This window comes from Platalea leucorodia (genome assembly GCF_965183815.1).
Source record: "Platalea leucorodia genome assembly, chromosome: 1".
NCBI classification, from domain to species: domain Eukaryota; kingdom Metazoa; phylum Chordata; class Aves; order Pelecaniformes; family Threskiornithidae; genus Platalea; species Platalea leucorodia.
In genome coordinates this window covers 152,658,968-152,674,204 of record NC_138823.1, presented here as the reverse complement: position 1 = coordinate 152,674,204, position 15,237 = coordinate 152,658,968, and the positions used below count along the sequence as shown (strand labels likewise).

At 40.3% G+C, this 15,237-nt stretch overlaps 1 protein-coding gene across 3 annotated transcripts in view; it reads left to right on the top strand.

The window, feature by feature from the left end:
- Positions 1–2,565: 2,565 nt before the first annotated feature.
- KIF5B (kinesin family member 5B) overlaps positions 2,566–15,237 on the top strand; it is a 39,493-nt gene continuing 26,821 nt past the window's right edge. For 2 of the 3 annotated variants that reach the window (XM_082319278.1, XM_082319277.1), the window contains exons 1-7: positions 2,566–2,940; positions 11,501–11,588; positions 13,290–13,363; positions 13,825–13,929; positions 14,345–14,393; positions 14,727–14,782; positions 14,890–14,977. In XM_082319278.1, coding sequence (XP_082175404.1) covers positions 2,815–2,940; positions 11,501–11,588; positions 13,290–13,363; positions 13,825–13,929; positions 14,345–14,393; positions 14,727–14,782; positions 14,890–14,977 — 586 coding nt within the window. In that variant the 5' untranslated portion in view covers positions 2,566–2,814. Of the gene's footprint in view, positions 2,941–5,216; positions 5,322–11,500; positions 11,589–13,289; positions 13,364–13,824; positions 13,930–14,344; positions 14,394–14,726; positions 14,783–14,889; positions 14,978–15,237 lie in introns of all 3 variants that reach the window. The other variant, XM_082319279.1, reaches the window with a different exon arrangement.

The window sequence follows — 15,237 nt, the reverse complement described above, 5'->3', positions numbered from 1 at the left end:
TCAAGAACATGACACTGCTAAACACAAGTCCTCAAGACTGCTGTTTTGACATACGTTAGCACCAACAGAGATAACATACTGCCCTCTGAGCACACTGCACGGTTGTGTCAGACTTTAAGTAGGTCATGCGAAAGAACGGTTGCTGAGTATTTTGAACAGCAGATCAGAGAAGAGAAACTTCACGGCAGAATCCCTGAAACAGGTATGAGAGCACGCACATTCAGTTCAGCAGACCTCATTTAGTCATGGCTTCCACAGCCAGTATGAGAGAGACCATCAGCTGGTTCTCCTGCGAGTTTGCACAGAACCAACAGCTTAGAAGTGGGCAGTTTCTTCTATGTAGTTCACACATGCTGATGTTTTTTGCTTCAACATAGTTGAAATTTCCAGTAATTACCTATGCATGCGTCTATGTTGTGTTTGTGCAGTGTCTGCTGTTTGAAACGCTGAGAAGGTAAGCAAGCCCAAGCACCTATTTTCTCGAGAATCATGTCATTATGAGGTTTCTTCCTTTATTGAGATGTTCTTACATTGGGTACTATACATCAGCAAGCGTAGCTAATGGTACATCCCCTCTGCTTAAGGATAATGAGAATTAGAAGTTTCTTAAATAGACTGGGGTAAAGGATGTCTCAGCAGCTGAAACACTTCTGGAGTAATAATCATGAAGTTGTTCACTTTGCAGCTAACATTTTTTTTTCCTCATGTATGAAAGCAAATTAATTGAAAAAGTACTAAATAATTTACACACCTGTCACAAAAGTAATAACGTCCTATCACAGGAAATGTGAAGATCCAAATCCAGCAGCTGTACAAGAACATCCCTAGCCATAAGCATGTGAATAATCCCAGAAATACTTGTTAGATGCATGAATACATCTTGCTGACTGCAATATAAATTCATGATTTCTAAAATACCAATCAACACAAACAGGCTTGCTGACACTTATAGGCTAATAACAATGACGTTTAAAACATTTTATTGAAAACACAGACAAACAGAACCATAGACAGATGTCTATATATATCATAAGCTAGATGCTGTGGAGCAGCACTGCACCTTCTAAAGGCTGAGTACATATCTTGGCTTTACCAGACAACTATTTCCACATATCCTGATAGGCGGGGAGATGTAATTGTTTCTGCCCTGGATAAGACAGCACAGTCCTGTAGAATTTTTAACCACAGCGGAAAAATAAACTTGTTACAACATGAAGTCAATTTAGAAGACTTAGCTTACCTCATAAGATAAACTAGACACAAAAATACTTTTTGTATTACTATGTGAAAGGAAGCTGTAGATGGAACTAGATGATTAGGTCATTCTTCTGTCTCGCGGAGTAGTTCTGAAGCAGCGTTCACCTTGCACACCCACCCTAAGTGAAAATACACCACTGAAATCCCTGAACTGAGAAGGGTCCTGAAGACAGGATGCCCGATTTCAGGTGGTCCCCGTTAAAATTCACCATCTTTTTCCCTTTTTTAATGAAAAAGAGAGTACCTTTAAGGGAAGGACATTGCTATTCTGAGTCATTCTGGCCTACTAAAATTTACTAATTTAAGAGAAAGGCTCCCTCTTTTTTTAACTATTATTAATTTCAAGGCTATTTGAAAAATTTCCAGTACACATCAAGATTTCTGCCAGGAAGCAGACTTAGCTTAGCCGAGCTGCGAGTCTGTACTGTGTCCCAGTTTGAAAGTTCATACCTGGACGCAAGTGGTGTAGTTGTGAGAGTCTCTGATCAGAAGGGTTTACCTAACAGTGTTTTTACTCTGGATACAGCCTGTAAGTTTCAACTGACTAGAATTACAGCTCCCTGTAATAAATAAATAAAAGTCGCAATAAACTAAGCTTAAAAAAAATATACTGTGCCCAACACGGGCGCTTTGGGAAACACCGACAGTTCCCTGACATCTGCGAGCACCTCACGGAAGTGGCTTTTTCCCGCTTTTAGCTCTCCGAGCAACGAAAAGAAATACCGGCGGCTTCGATCTCCACCGCCTGCTGCAACCTTCACGTGGCACCGGCCCCGCCGCCTTCAGGCGCACCTACAAAACCCGGCCCTAACCGGCACCGCCCCGCCCGGGCGCGCAGCCGGTGCGGGGGCCCTGTCGCGACCCCCTCACCGCCACCACGGCCGGCGAGGCCCCGGCACCGGCCGTTAGCCCACCCCGCCCCGTCAGGGTACAGCGGTGCCCCACCGCTGCCCGCCCGGGCGGCTGCCGGCCTCCGCCTCTGCCCGCCGCACCCTGCCGCGCGGCGAGACGGCGGCGCCCGGGCCCGCTCCCCCGCGCGCCCTCCTCCCGCCCCTGCGGGGCCCCGCCCCTCGCGCAAGCCCCGCCCCCCAGCCCCACGGCGGTCCCGCGGGCGTCGAAGAGGCGCGTGGCAGCTGCCCCCCCACCCCGCCCCAGCGACGGCTCCGCGCCTGCGCATTGAAGCCGCCGTGGAGCCGGGCCGAGCCGCCCGCGCAGCGCGCCTGCGCACCAGGTCCCGGGCGAGGGGGCGGGGCCGGGCGCTGCGGAGGGTGACGTCACCCCCTGCCCTGCCGTCGGCGCCGCCTCCGCCCGGCGAGGGAGGGCCGGGGCTCGCCGGCTGCAGGCGCCGCCATGGCTGCCATATTGGGGAGGAAGTGAGAGCGGGAGGCGGCGGCGGCGGCCAGGAAGGAGCCCTTCCCTTTTCCCTTCTGCTTGGGCGGACGCAGGCTTCCCGGCAGCGGCGGCAACGGCGGCTGGCGAGACCCCCGGAGCGGGCGGCGTAGAGGCAGCAGCGGGTGGCGGCGGAGCTGAGCGCCCCGGAGGCGGCGTTGGCCTAAGATGGCGGACCCGGCGGAGTGTAACATCAAAGTGATGTGTCGCTTCAGGCCCCTCAACGAGTCCGAAGTGACCCGTGGCGACAAGTACATCGCCAAGTTTCAGGGGGAGGACACTGTCGTCATCGCGGTGAGGGGCCGCCCCGGGCGGGGAAGGCGGGGGAAGCGCCGGCGGGCAGGGGGTGTCGGGGGTCGGCGGGGTCAGACGCCGCGGGGATGGGCGCGGTGTGAGGCGAGAGGGCAGGGCTGAGGCGGGCGGGGACGCCTCGGGAAGGGGGGGTGGCCTTTTCGGGGTGGGGGGGAAGGGGAGGAGGGCAGGCAGAGCTGTGGAGGGGGCGGCTGGTGGGGGTGTGGGCACGGCCGGGCAAAGAGCGGGGAGCTGGTGGGGGCAGAGGTCCCCGAGCAGCGGGCGTGGGGCCGTGGGGGCAGGTCGGTGGCAGCAGGTCGGGAAGGCTTTGACAAAGGCTCTAGCGAAGGGCTGGCGACTTGGGGCGTAGCGTGAGGCTTCCTCGCCCAGCCCGAGGCACAGGGCACGCTGCGGTGTGCCCAGGGAGAGCGCCTCAACTACCAGGCGGAGAGCAGCAGTCCTGCCCTGTGTCCCCCGGCTAGGCTGTCCCTGCTGTTGGCCACCGTGCTGAGTTTGGCCGCTAAATAGATGCTCAAAATGAATGCGTTGGAGCTACCATCGAAGTAATTGTCTAGAGAGAGTTTTTGGGGAAGAAAATGCAGAGCAACAGTGCAGGCTCCAGTTCATTGGTGCTCGTGATCTGTAAATCAGTCTTCGGCTGATAACTTTTTTTTTTTTTTTTTTAAATCAGAATAAACAGACCGTTTGGCTTACTACATGTTTGTAAATGTATTTTAACTGAAGTCACCTTGCAAAGTATGAAGCCCGTTATAAAACAATCTGGATGTTACAGGGGAAAAGACAATCCTTTCTTTTTTTGTTCAGTGTGTCATAATTAGCTACAAAGTGGAACTAGAATATAAAATTACAGTAGTTTATTGCTTGGTTTAGTTGGTATTGTACAAGTAACGCTCTATTCCCACTGTTTGTTTTATTTTTGCTAACTTTTAGTTTGTGTTTTCACATAAATACTTTTCTCTCTAGAGACAGTTCTGGTCCTGCATTGCTGAAAGTAATGTAGATGTCAGTTATTGTCTGTCTTCAAATTTTGTTTTTTGTATTCTGTTTCTTGAGGCTACCAGTAATAGCTTTTTTGTGCAGTATCTGAAGTTGAAGGAGGCGATTTAATAAAATATATTTTTAGTATCACTTACTAAATACTGGTGCTCCAGTCTGTTAATATTCAACTGAATTTGTCAATAAAATATGGAATCCCAGGAGTCTGGAGCTGCAAGAATGATAGCATGCTTGTGAAATGAGGTAATTTGAGCTGATTTCAGCTGGCAAGTTAGTATCTTGGAGTACATCTCTTCTTCCTGAGGTTGTACAGGTAAACTCCTCAAGAGTAAGGAACCAAACCTGGAAAATGGAAAATTTAACTAGAACAAATGATCTCGCTTCCCTCAGTTAGTACCCATTCATTGTGACAGTATGTATTCTGTTTGAAATCCACGATTAAGTTTAGAAACCGTGATGTTTTCTGACTTTTTAAAAAATAAATTTTCCGCATGTTCTTTCAGTAGTTCTAGTCTAAAGAGAACAGAAAACTTAGCATTTTTTAAATACTCTTTAAGTATGCTTTAGAAATATCTAAAATGTAAATTGGGCTGAGGTGGTACTATGTCTGAGTAGAACAGTCTGATGGCATGCTCCTGAGGGATTACGTGGGGCTTTCTCCTCAGGGTTAATATTTGGTGTTACAGCTGTACTTTGGTGTTTTCTGCATTGGTAAAAATGACAACAAAAAATCCTTCAGTGGTCCTAGGTCCAGGACTTGCTGTGTCTGACTTTGGGGAAGAACGACCCCCAGAATTATTAGACTGGGTAGCAGTGACAGCGTTTGAGTTCTGTTTCACAAAATCTTAATAAAGGGTTGATATTTTGTGATTTTGTTTTTATAATGGTGGATATATGACAAGATTGATGTTCTCCAAGTTATGACTTGATTCTCTGAAACTGTTGAGACAATTACTTTAATTTGGTTTGGGTTTTTTTTTTTTTTTTTGACAAGCTGACTGAGTTTTTACGAAGTTATGAACCTTCCAACTTGAGGCTGTAGCCAGCCACTTCTTGTGTGTGAGTGTGTTGTAGAATTGCCCAAGGGAGGACAGTAACAGAAACAGTCCTTCTCATGAAACAGTTTCTAAAAACATTCCGCAATAAGCTGTATGTTTGGTTACTTTCAGCTGTTTGATTTCTGTCTTTATTGCTACATGTTGTATTGGTGGCCTGTTGAACAGTAATTGAGCCACCTTTTTTTTTTTTTTTTTTTTTAATAGCTGCTTTCCCCAGCTGCCTGAAGGACTTGCACCTTCTGTGTACGCCTGGGTCTGTGCTGAAACAGTGAAGGCTTCTTCAGTAATACTTGGGAGTTGCCTGTAAAGGTAGACAGGAGGTGAAAACTAGGAGACCGTGGAAGCAGGGCTTATTCCAGACTGCAGATTTGACTCCTCTGTGGAGGAGGGTGGGGAGGGAAATCAGTGACTATAGGCAAACCCTCCTCCTTCCTTGATTCTCCTGTCATCTCTGAGCTATCTATCCTCCCTTCTCTTCCTAGCTCCTATGTAATTATGGGCATGGTTGTCTTTCTGGACAAGTGAGTTGTTTTGATTTGTGTTAGATAAAATACCTCTTCTAATTGTAGCTAGCGTGTAACAGCAATTGGAGGGGACGCATGGTGGTCTGTTTTAAAGAACAGACTTTGAAAAAAGTATTGTCCTTCCACAGGACAAAACTTTTAACTAGTAAAGAGCTTTTAAATTGTTAATTAAAGGGGGCTTTGTTCCATTTTAATACTCTTTTTTTTTTTTCTAATGACTCTTCCTGTTAAGTAAATATAAGGGGGTTATTAGAAGAGATAATAGGGTGACTTGTTATGAGTATATGGCTTTTATGTTAAACATCATAAATGTGCCTATATACAAAAACTGATAGCAATTTGCTCGTGGATTTCAAGCTTTTGAGTAAGATGAAACAGGGAGGAATAGCAAGCTTACATATGATTATGTACTTTATTTTCTCAAATGTAAAACTGCTTGCAACTAAGTAGCTTTATAGTTCTGCATAACATACCTATACTTCTTGTTTTTAAAAACATTGCTATACCTAGTCTTGCTCATCTTACAGCTGTCCAAAAGACAAGATAGATTACTGAATACAGCAACACTTGAGTATGTCGGACTGAAGCCTAAGCTGAAAATGAAGTGGCAAGGTGTTATGGGCATTCACAGAAATGGGCAGTATCCCTCTGTCATCCAAATGTTTCCAGTAATGATCATAGTATATTCCTTATTTCTATGACTTTTAAGAAAGAATCGTGGCTACCTGCCTGTATTTTCATATTTGTTTGTAGTACTGTTTTTTGTATGTAAGATGTAGCCCCTGTGATGCTGGGAAGAGCTTGAGACATTTAGTTTTCTTTTTCATTACCTTTTAAACTAGTATTGGATAGTAAATAGGAGCGAAGCTGGGCTTATGTTACATTAGAAACAGATTAATGAAGATCACTTGCTATTACTGCAGCTTTTGACAGTAGATTATTCAAAAGGAAAATGTAATTCATGTGTGTTGGTGGAAGAAAGGCTGTGCCGGACTGTATAAATGCAAGAAACAAGGTGCATTCTTAAAACAACTTTTTTTTTTTGTTATTTTGCTAGTGTGAAGGAAAGCACCGTTTAATTAGAAACACACAAATAAAAATGCTCAATGTTTACAGTGCAACTTAAACATAAATTAGAAATTGCAATCTGTAGCTGAAAAAATAATATTCTTTCAGTGTGACTCTCTAATTTTTTTATTTCATTCCATGAAATGGTGGATGGTAGAAAAGTTTTTCAGATTATACTGGTATGATGATTTAACGGAAAGCAAATATTCTAGCTTACTGTAATGTGTAAAAAGGAGAGCTGTGCTCCCTTGCTGCTGTACCACTTGCTTAGAAACACCTTAATCATCTCATATTTGGTGGTTGTTCTGAAATGCAATGATTGTTTTTATGACAGCAGTGCTTACTTTTCTCTTTAGAAGAAACTCTTTACTAAAGCAAAGCTTGGCTGAAGCTCTTTTTCCAAACTTTTTTCTGTTTGATGCTGGAAATTGAGTTTCCAGTCACATTTTTTAAAAAGTGAAATTAATGGTTTAGTACTTCTGTAACGACAATAACTGCTGTAAAAGTTGATACCTGCGTTGCAGTATTTGCACAGAAATAAGAAAAATAGGGCAGAAAGAGCTGAGATCCACTAACTGTTCTGTGTCGGCTGCAGTTTTGTATGCATAGAGCTAGGACAAGAAGAAAATCCTTCCTTATCCTAAAAATAAAATACTAATTTGGAACAGTGCCTTTTCACTCATTCGCGATGTTGGACTCTGTTAGGTGTGTCAAAGCAGCAATACCTTAGCTTAGTAATAGGAAGAACTGAGTCAGGTATTTGACATCATACTTTCCTGAAATCGTTCGGTGTGGGATTTTTCTTTTACCATATTTTGTGCTGATGGGAAGAATGTTCTTTATTAAAGATGTGAAACTTAAAGGGGAGGGAAGCCCATTACTTATTACTTCAACCTCTTACCAAGATTAAGCTAACCATGGGTGGGTGTAATATTGCTGTAGTAGTCCATTCTAGTAAAAAACAGTAAAGAGCTTCTGGATACATTGTGGTAGAAAAATATGCTACTGATTTTCAAGTAAATCTTCACTGTTGACTTTGCTTCAGATACTAATGCACAGAAAATAAGGTGAACGAAGGTAGCGTTATGAGTAACCAATTCTGTAGTTTACAGAAAGTTAAAATGGGAAAATGAAAGATATTTTAAATTATTTCTGTGGAGGTAACCTAAGTATTTCTAGGATTTTTAAGATTTCAGTCCAGTTCTGATCACAGATTTTTGTGTTGTCCTCAGTGAAGGTACTGAGAAAAATTAACTTTTCTGAAGAACAAACTCTCATGTGTACTCCAAATCTTCTATAATTTGGATAGGCTGAGCATCCTTTTATCTAAGGATAACTGGTAACTAGTCTTTAATTTAACTGCGGAACTGCGTACTTAAACATAAACCCTTTATTAAGATTCAGTTTAACTACCGCTAAATCATTTTGGCAGATGTACTTTTTTGAGGGTTGTGAGAGTGCTTGCAAAGTTTTTGCTGTGGGACCACATCCCTTCTGTACAAGCAACTACAGGAGCTGAAGTTGTCTTGTGGTTGATTACTGACACAACAAATGCTAGGCAAGGAGTGAATGTAAATGTTGGATTCTCTCTATTTGGAGAGAGGAAGTCAGAAACTCTGCTTGTTTGCTTGATATTTTGTGTTGCTTATAGGTTGTATGTTTTAAATTTTTATTAGGATTTGAGTAACGTCTGCTGAAAATTCCTGGAGTATGTCAAAGCAGCATCATATCGTGGTAGTGACACTGCTGCTACCACTGTTATGGACACCACGTGGAAATGTTCCTTGGACCTTTTGTACTTTCAGTTCCATCGTAATATCTGATTGTTTACTACTTGAGGAAGAAAAGGCATCTGGTATAGAAAAAATATCTGACACTTTAATCTTTTTTGATTAATCTCTTAAAGGTAATGAGGAGGCTTTCTAGGGCAGGGTAATCTGTGTAATACTGTTTTAGCTTTGTTTACAGCAGAAAGTAGACTGTAAAGAGAAGTGATAAGACATAGCATTGCGCATCTCAAAGATGTAAAACCATACGAATGGGAGTAACTTGTATTCTTAAAATACAATTATCCTGGAACCTGCTTGGCTAAACCTACTTGGTTAGATATTGGTTCAGTAAATGACGGAGCAGGGACACGCCTCTAATGTGGGTTTTTATAGGTGTGATAAAGGTACTGTAACCTGGGAGGGGAGGGAAGTATGTAATTGAATTTTACCCCTTGTGAGGATTTTTTTGGTCAGACTTATGAAATTTTGTGGGTATGTTGGTAGCAGTTGTTAACTTCAGGGAAATTGGAATTTGTCATGTGCCTAGCAGCTTTCACTGTATAAATAAACAAGATCAATTAAAGGCATTACTGTCCAACTGAAGTCCTTGCAGCTTGGTTTTCTGTTCCTACTAGTCAATGGCATTCATCATATGTGCTATTCTTTATATTAACATTTTGTAAAACAAGAGACTGTAATTATATGAGATACTGTAATTTGGCTCTGTTCTCTTATGAAGGCATTTGAATGGCAATTGGAGAGTAGATAGTCTAAAAGTATTCTGTGTCTACGGATTACTCTCAAATTAGTAAACATAATTTTTCCTTTGACACAGATGAAGAATAGTTCAATTCAGTCAATCTTTGCTTGGCAGAAGAATTAAAAAAAACCAAACCAACCCTCTAAATGCTGTTTAAAAATTTAGAGAAGGAGAGCTTTTTCAGAACCTGCCGCAAATACCTGTAGATTGCAGGATGGTTGCAGACTAGTGCAGATGGTGCCTACAGTTCTTTCTAAACAAGGTCTCTTCCTGTACTGGAAACCGGGCTTGACTTTTTTCTTTTTTTTTTTTTTTTTTTTAATTGGATTTCTTTGAAGTAAATAAAATCTGCTATTTGGCATCAGAAATATTCTGTAGTACTATATAAATACACAATAATGTATATGTATACCTTCAAATACATATACTATGCAAAATAACGTTTGCATTCTAATGTACTTTTCTGTTCTCATAGTTATGCTCTGTTGGGAACAGCAAAGATAGCTATGTTGGGATCTGTGAGAAATAGCGAGTATTGTTAACAGTTGCTGCACAGACTGTCAGAAGATGGTATCCAGGAACTTTCTCTAATTCTTCTAAAATAAATTTAATTGGAATAATTATCATCTATATATTTTCTGGAGCAATAATTTGGAGAAGAGTTTACATCTTACAAGTACAAACACACACAAATTACTAATGCTGTACAGATTGTTTGCAGTGACATTGGACGCTATCACTCTTCTCACTATATTTTTCCAATGTGTAATGGTAAATATGATCCTCCAAAATGGTATTATTTCAGTGCATACAAATATGCAGAAAAGCTTGAGCATAAAACAGATCTGATTGATGTTTTATGATGTAGGTGACTTGCAGTCTGTAGTGTAGCTGATTGATATTTGTAAAGTTGGAGGCTTTTTGAAACTACAGCTGCTAGTGAGGAAGAAAATTTATAGCTAGTGTTATCTTTTCTACAGTGACTTAGCTTTTTACGTAACGTGTTCTCAGTCCTCATTTTCTTACCTCAGGGTTACTTGAACTTGCCAGTTGTTTGTCTTCTGGTGTATGTAATGGCCTGAATTCTACCTGTAGAACATAGGCATTTGAGGTGTATTTGAAGCTAAAATGAGTAATCGAGAAGGCTTGTGATTTTCCCTGCTGTGAAACAGTGTTCTGACAAACTTCAGCACCTTAGGGATAGTTTCTGCCTACCGAGTCTTGTGGTTTCTTGGGTGTATTTACACAGTGAATGCTGTAATTATGTTTTCCAAGAGGGAGCTCATCCACCTGAATTCAAGCCCTCTCAGCAGATATGTGTCGAACCTAAAAAGCTTTGTTTGGTGTTATGCTAGATGTTATTGAAAGACAAATGGAAGGTCAGGCTGGGGAAGGGAATGTGGTGGGTGGGTGAAAGATGGAAGCTGTACTTGTTTCTTTGCCAGGTAGGCAGTTCCAGAATATCCTTGGGGGAGGATGATGATGAATTAAATTTAGGCAAAATGGAGCACTTAACAGTTGCAGTGAGTTTAGCAATGGTAACTGACCTAGGTCCCTTGTAAACCTTGCCTGTCTGCTTGGCTACCTACTAAATCAAGCTCTGAAAATGCTGCAAGAATTTGAACTTCATAAGATGAGCATAATAGCTCATACCCTAATGGATTGTCAGCCGCTTAGAACTGCATTATGAAAATCACTTCTGTAAAACAAAGCAAAATCCAACATTCCTTTCAAAAGGTGTGTCAGAGCTTCCGCTTACAGTGTCTGCCAAAATGAGTCTTCTGTGAAAGGTTCCCTTCCTCCAAAGTGGCCTTTTCCTTTTGCTTACGGAGCTTTATTCTAAGGATATCACGTATGGGGAAATGGTTCTTGTGCTGACTGTAGGTGATCTGAATGTTTCTTTTTGGTTTGAGGTTTTTAACAAATATTACCAAGACAGGTATTCTGTGTGATGTGGCATAATCTGGTTTTAATAATTTGAGTTTACCAGAGTAAACCTGCTACCAGAGTAGAAGAGAATAAGAGATTCTCAGGTGTACAGAGTAGGCATTGGTTTACCTTGTAAATCAAGTAAACTGAGGTCATGTGGCAGAGTAGTTTTGGAGAACTATTTAGATTGCACTTAGAAACCAAATATATTTAATTCAAGGCCTTACTTCTAGGCAAGCATGTGAAGATTTAGGCAACACTATATAAGCTGATTTCCTCACTGCAGTCTGCAGGTCCTTAAAATAAAACAAAAGATTGGGCTGAGACAGTATAGGCTAGTTCTAAACTATATGAACAAACACCTTCCGGTATCTGTTTTTTGGTTTGGGTTTTTTTTTTTTTTTTAATAGCTCTTCTATGTCTTTTTTTTTTCCCCAGTCCAAGCCATATATATTTGACCGTGTATTCCAGTCAAACACATCACAGGAACAAGTATACAATGATTGTGCTAAAAAGATTGTCAAAGGTAAGGTGGAACAGCAACTTTAACTGTGTAAGAAAAAGTCTCATATTCATGTGGATTTCAGTGTTGAAAACTGATACTTCTCTTGCTCCCTTTTACCTTCTGAGTGTTTAATAAAAGCCAACATGGATCACAGCAGTATAAAATCATCCTGTAGTTGAGCTGATAAATTATGCCAGCGCTGAACCTGCTGTGTCAGTTGATTGCAATGTTTGATAAAATTTACCTGTCAAGTTTTAGGTTTTTTTTGCAGTTCTCTGCAAAAGATTGTTTAAAGCAATTTGTCAGAAGTTAATCAAAGTAACTCTTACAAATAGGTTTTCTCTGCGTTTTTTTTGTTTTGTTTTTCTTTTTTTGTTTTCTTTAAATTTATTCGTGAAAACATCCTACAATTGCTTTAGTTTGTTTGGAGGAATATAAGAGGAAAGGAAACTTGTGAAATCATGTGTGTGCTATAGATCTTTTCTAAGCTTGTTTATTTAATATACAGTTTAAGGGGGATTTTTTGAATGTGATTTTTAGCTTCACAGTTAAAAGTTTAAACATGAGTTATCACTGTGCACGTCGGGGTGTACAGTTTCTCCAAACTTGAATTGTCAGAGTTGGCCTAGTAATTTCAGAAAATCAAGTCTTAGCACAAAGAAGGTTATACCACAGTAGGTTGTTGTAGGAAACAATTAGCTAGTTTCCTGAAAATAAAATTGATTAATTTCTTGAGGAGATCAGTAATAAGTTCTAATTGACACAATTTTCAAAACAACTTTAACAAAGCCTTCCCCTGAAATATCAACTCTTAGTGACAAGAGAAGATTGGGTAAATGTAGGTTTTTTTTTGATCATTAGAAAAGTGAATTGCTGTGGAAAAATCCACGCTGCTGCAAGTATTTAACCCTTCAATGAGTTAAATAGTAATCAGGATTAGGTCAGAAGCTTTCTCCTTAAAAATTGGAGTTAACTAAGAATTGTAATGCTGCGCTTTTCCTCCATCTAAAAAAATCTGATCTCTGGTTCTCTGTGCAGCATTTCTAGGCTGTGCTATGTCGTGTGGCAAATAAGCTCTAGTGGTGGTACAAATGGATTACGGGTGTGATGGGGTGGCAGAGACTTCCCCATCTGGAGTATCTCATGCATGTTTTTGGAAAAGTTTGCTTGCAGGACATGATTCTATAGAAACTGACTTGTAAACAAACCAGCCCACCAGCCCCTCACCCCTCAATCTAAAACTTTGGGTTGGTTCATTCATAATTTGAAATATAAGCTTAGTGCCAAAGTGTGAGATGCTTGAAACTTAACGGCATAGCCCATTCGTGTCACAATTGCACAATTAAACTTTCCTGAGGGCAGAAAATATTAGAGTGTTCTCGTGTATGGTGGTTTCTTCTGAGTTGTCAAAGAGTTTCTGTTCAACCTGTCAGTTGTATCGATTTCCTTTTTGTTCCTGACTCTGAAGTCCTGATTTTTCTGGTTGCAGGAGCAGATGCTTCTAATACAGTAAACTTCTAAACCACAGTTGATGATGATTTAATGCATTAAAAGGGGTAGGGAGGAACACCCTCCCTCCCCCCAGCACTAGCACAGAGTTCCCAAACGTTGAGTGATTTAACTTGCTGAACATTTTAGGAACTGCCTTCTTGCATTCTATTTCATTTGACTTTCCTTTAGAAGGAGGAAATGAACCCTAATGAAAATACTCTTTCCCTTTAGATGTACTTGAGGGATACAATGGTACAATATTTGCTTATGGGCAAACATCGTCTGGAAAGACACACACTATGGAAGTAAGAAATCTTAAAATAATTTTCCTTTTAATGTCACTGTCATCTCTTTTCATAGGCTTTTCTTTCTAGAAATAAGGTGTCTGCTTGTTTTCATCTTATAATTTTAATTTTCTTGCTGTTGCAACATTTTGATACCCAAAATGGTTTTTTAGGACTGAGAATGGCAATTATTGTATTTTTTCAGCCCTCAGTAGCAGGGTGAGAAACACAAGAATAATATAAATAGCACATTTTCACTTTTAGTAGTTTGGGAGATTTCTGAGATTGTTCTTTTCACTCCTGGCAAATGCTGGGCCTAAATGGATGGTCAAGACTTTCCTTTATAGATAAAGTAAGTGCATCATACCTGTCGGCATTTTAAAATTAATTCGTCTGTTAACTGTTTGTTTTGCTTTCGGATACTGTTTGTGATATTGGATTCAGTATGAAGGTTTCATTTTGTTGTATCTTTTTCTAATAAGGGGAAGCTTCATGATCCAGATGGAATGGGTATTATTCCAAGAATAGTGCAAGATATTTTTAATTATATTTACTCTATGGATGAGAATCTTGAGTTTCATATTAAGGTAAACTTTTCTTCATTGTTACTTATTTAATCTATATTGAAACTGGAAGTAGTCTATGGTTAAATGGATGTTCTCTATCTGTTTCAAATGCCTGTAACTTGGAAAATCTAAACGTGAGTTATTTTTGAAGTAACTGACTCTTCTTTAAGAAGAATTACGTTAACACTTTAATCTTGTTGCCATTAAACATTGATGGTAGCTACCCTGATAACCTGTGGCAGTGCTGATAGTGCTTGAAGCTTTTGATCAAAATAGTTTCTTCTTAAAGGTGTATTTTAGTTCAGCCTTAAGGCCTTGAGTTAGATGTGGTATTATGTGGTGGGAGGTCATAATAATCATGCTGGATCCTTCTGATCACAAAGCAAAGCATTTTTGCTTTCTGATGCTGTATCTTTATTCCCCTTTCCACTTCTAGGTATCATATTTTGAAATATACTTGGATAAAATAAGGGACCTTTTGGATGGTAAGCCTTTTATTTATGTTGAACATAGAAAGTAAATTGTTCTCGAGAGAGAGATTAAAAAACCCAAAAACCTTCTCATGATACTAAGATAGGTATGCAGTATGCTAATAACCTATAAATGATAAGGATATATCAAAATAAGAAAGCGTGGAGCTAATCTATATAATAATACTAAAGCTGCAGTAGTGTTTGTTTCATGTGTATTATTATCATGTACATTTATAAAAGTGTTCCTGAGAAATAGCATCTATGACTCGGACATGCATTGTACACAGCTCGTTCATTTTGCAAAGAAATCTTATATACCTTGGCTTTGAACTTTTTCTCTTCCAGTTTCAAAGACCAATCTTTCTGTTCATGAGGACAAAAATAGAGTTCCCTATGTAAAGGTGAGCATCAATCTGATATGTTTTCATCTTTCACTCCTCTAGTGTACGCCATTTACTTCTGGCTTGTTGGTGTGGTGATTTTTTGCGTTTTTTTTTTTTTTTTAAAGGGTTGCACAGAGCGGTTTGTATGTAGTCCAGAAGAAGTTATGGATACTATAGATGAAGGAAAATCAAACCGACATGTAGCAGTTACAAGTAAGTATTATCTTTTGTCTCCTTTTAGTGCTTTATCAGTTTGCTTCTATTATGCCTTAAAAAGTAAGGAAGACAAAAATAGTGAGTTAAATAATTCAGGTTTTTGAAAGGGTCTAGCATAAGCAGTTTTAGCATATTTTTCAGAAACAAGTATTTCAATTCATTTCTTGTTAGGTGTTGTTACTTAGGCTTGGATTGAAAGGAGAGAGTAAGTGATCACTGAGTAGCTCTGAATCATTGGAGAAAAAGGTGTAGTTCTG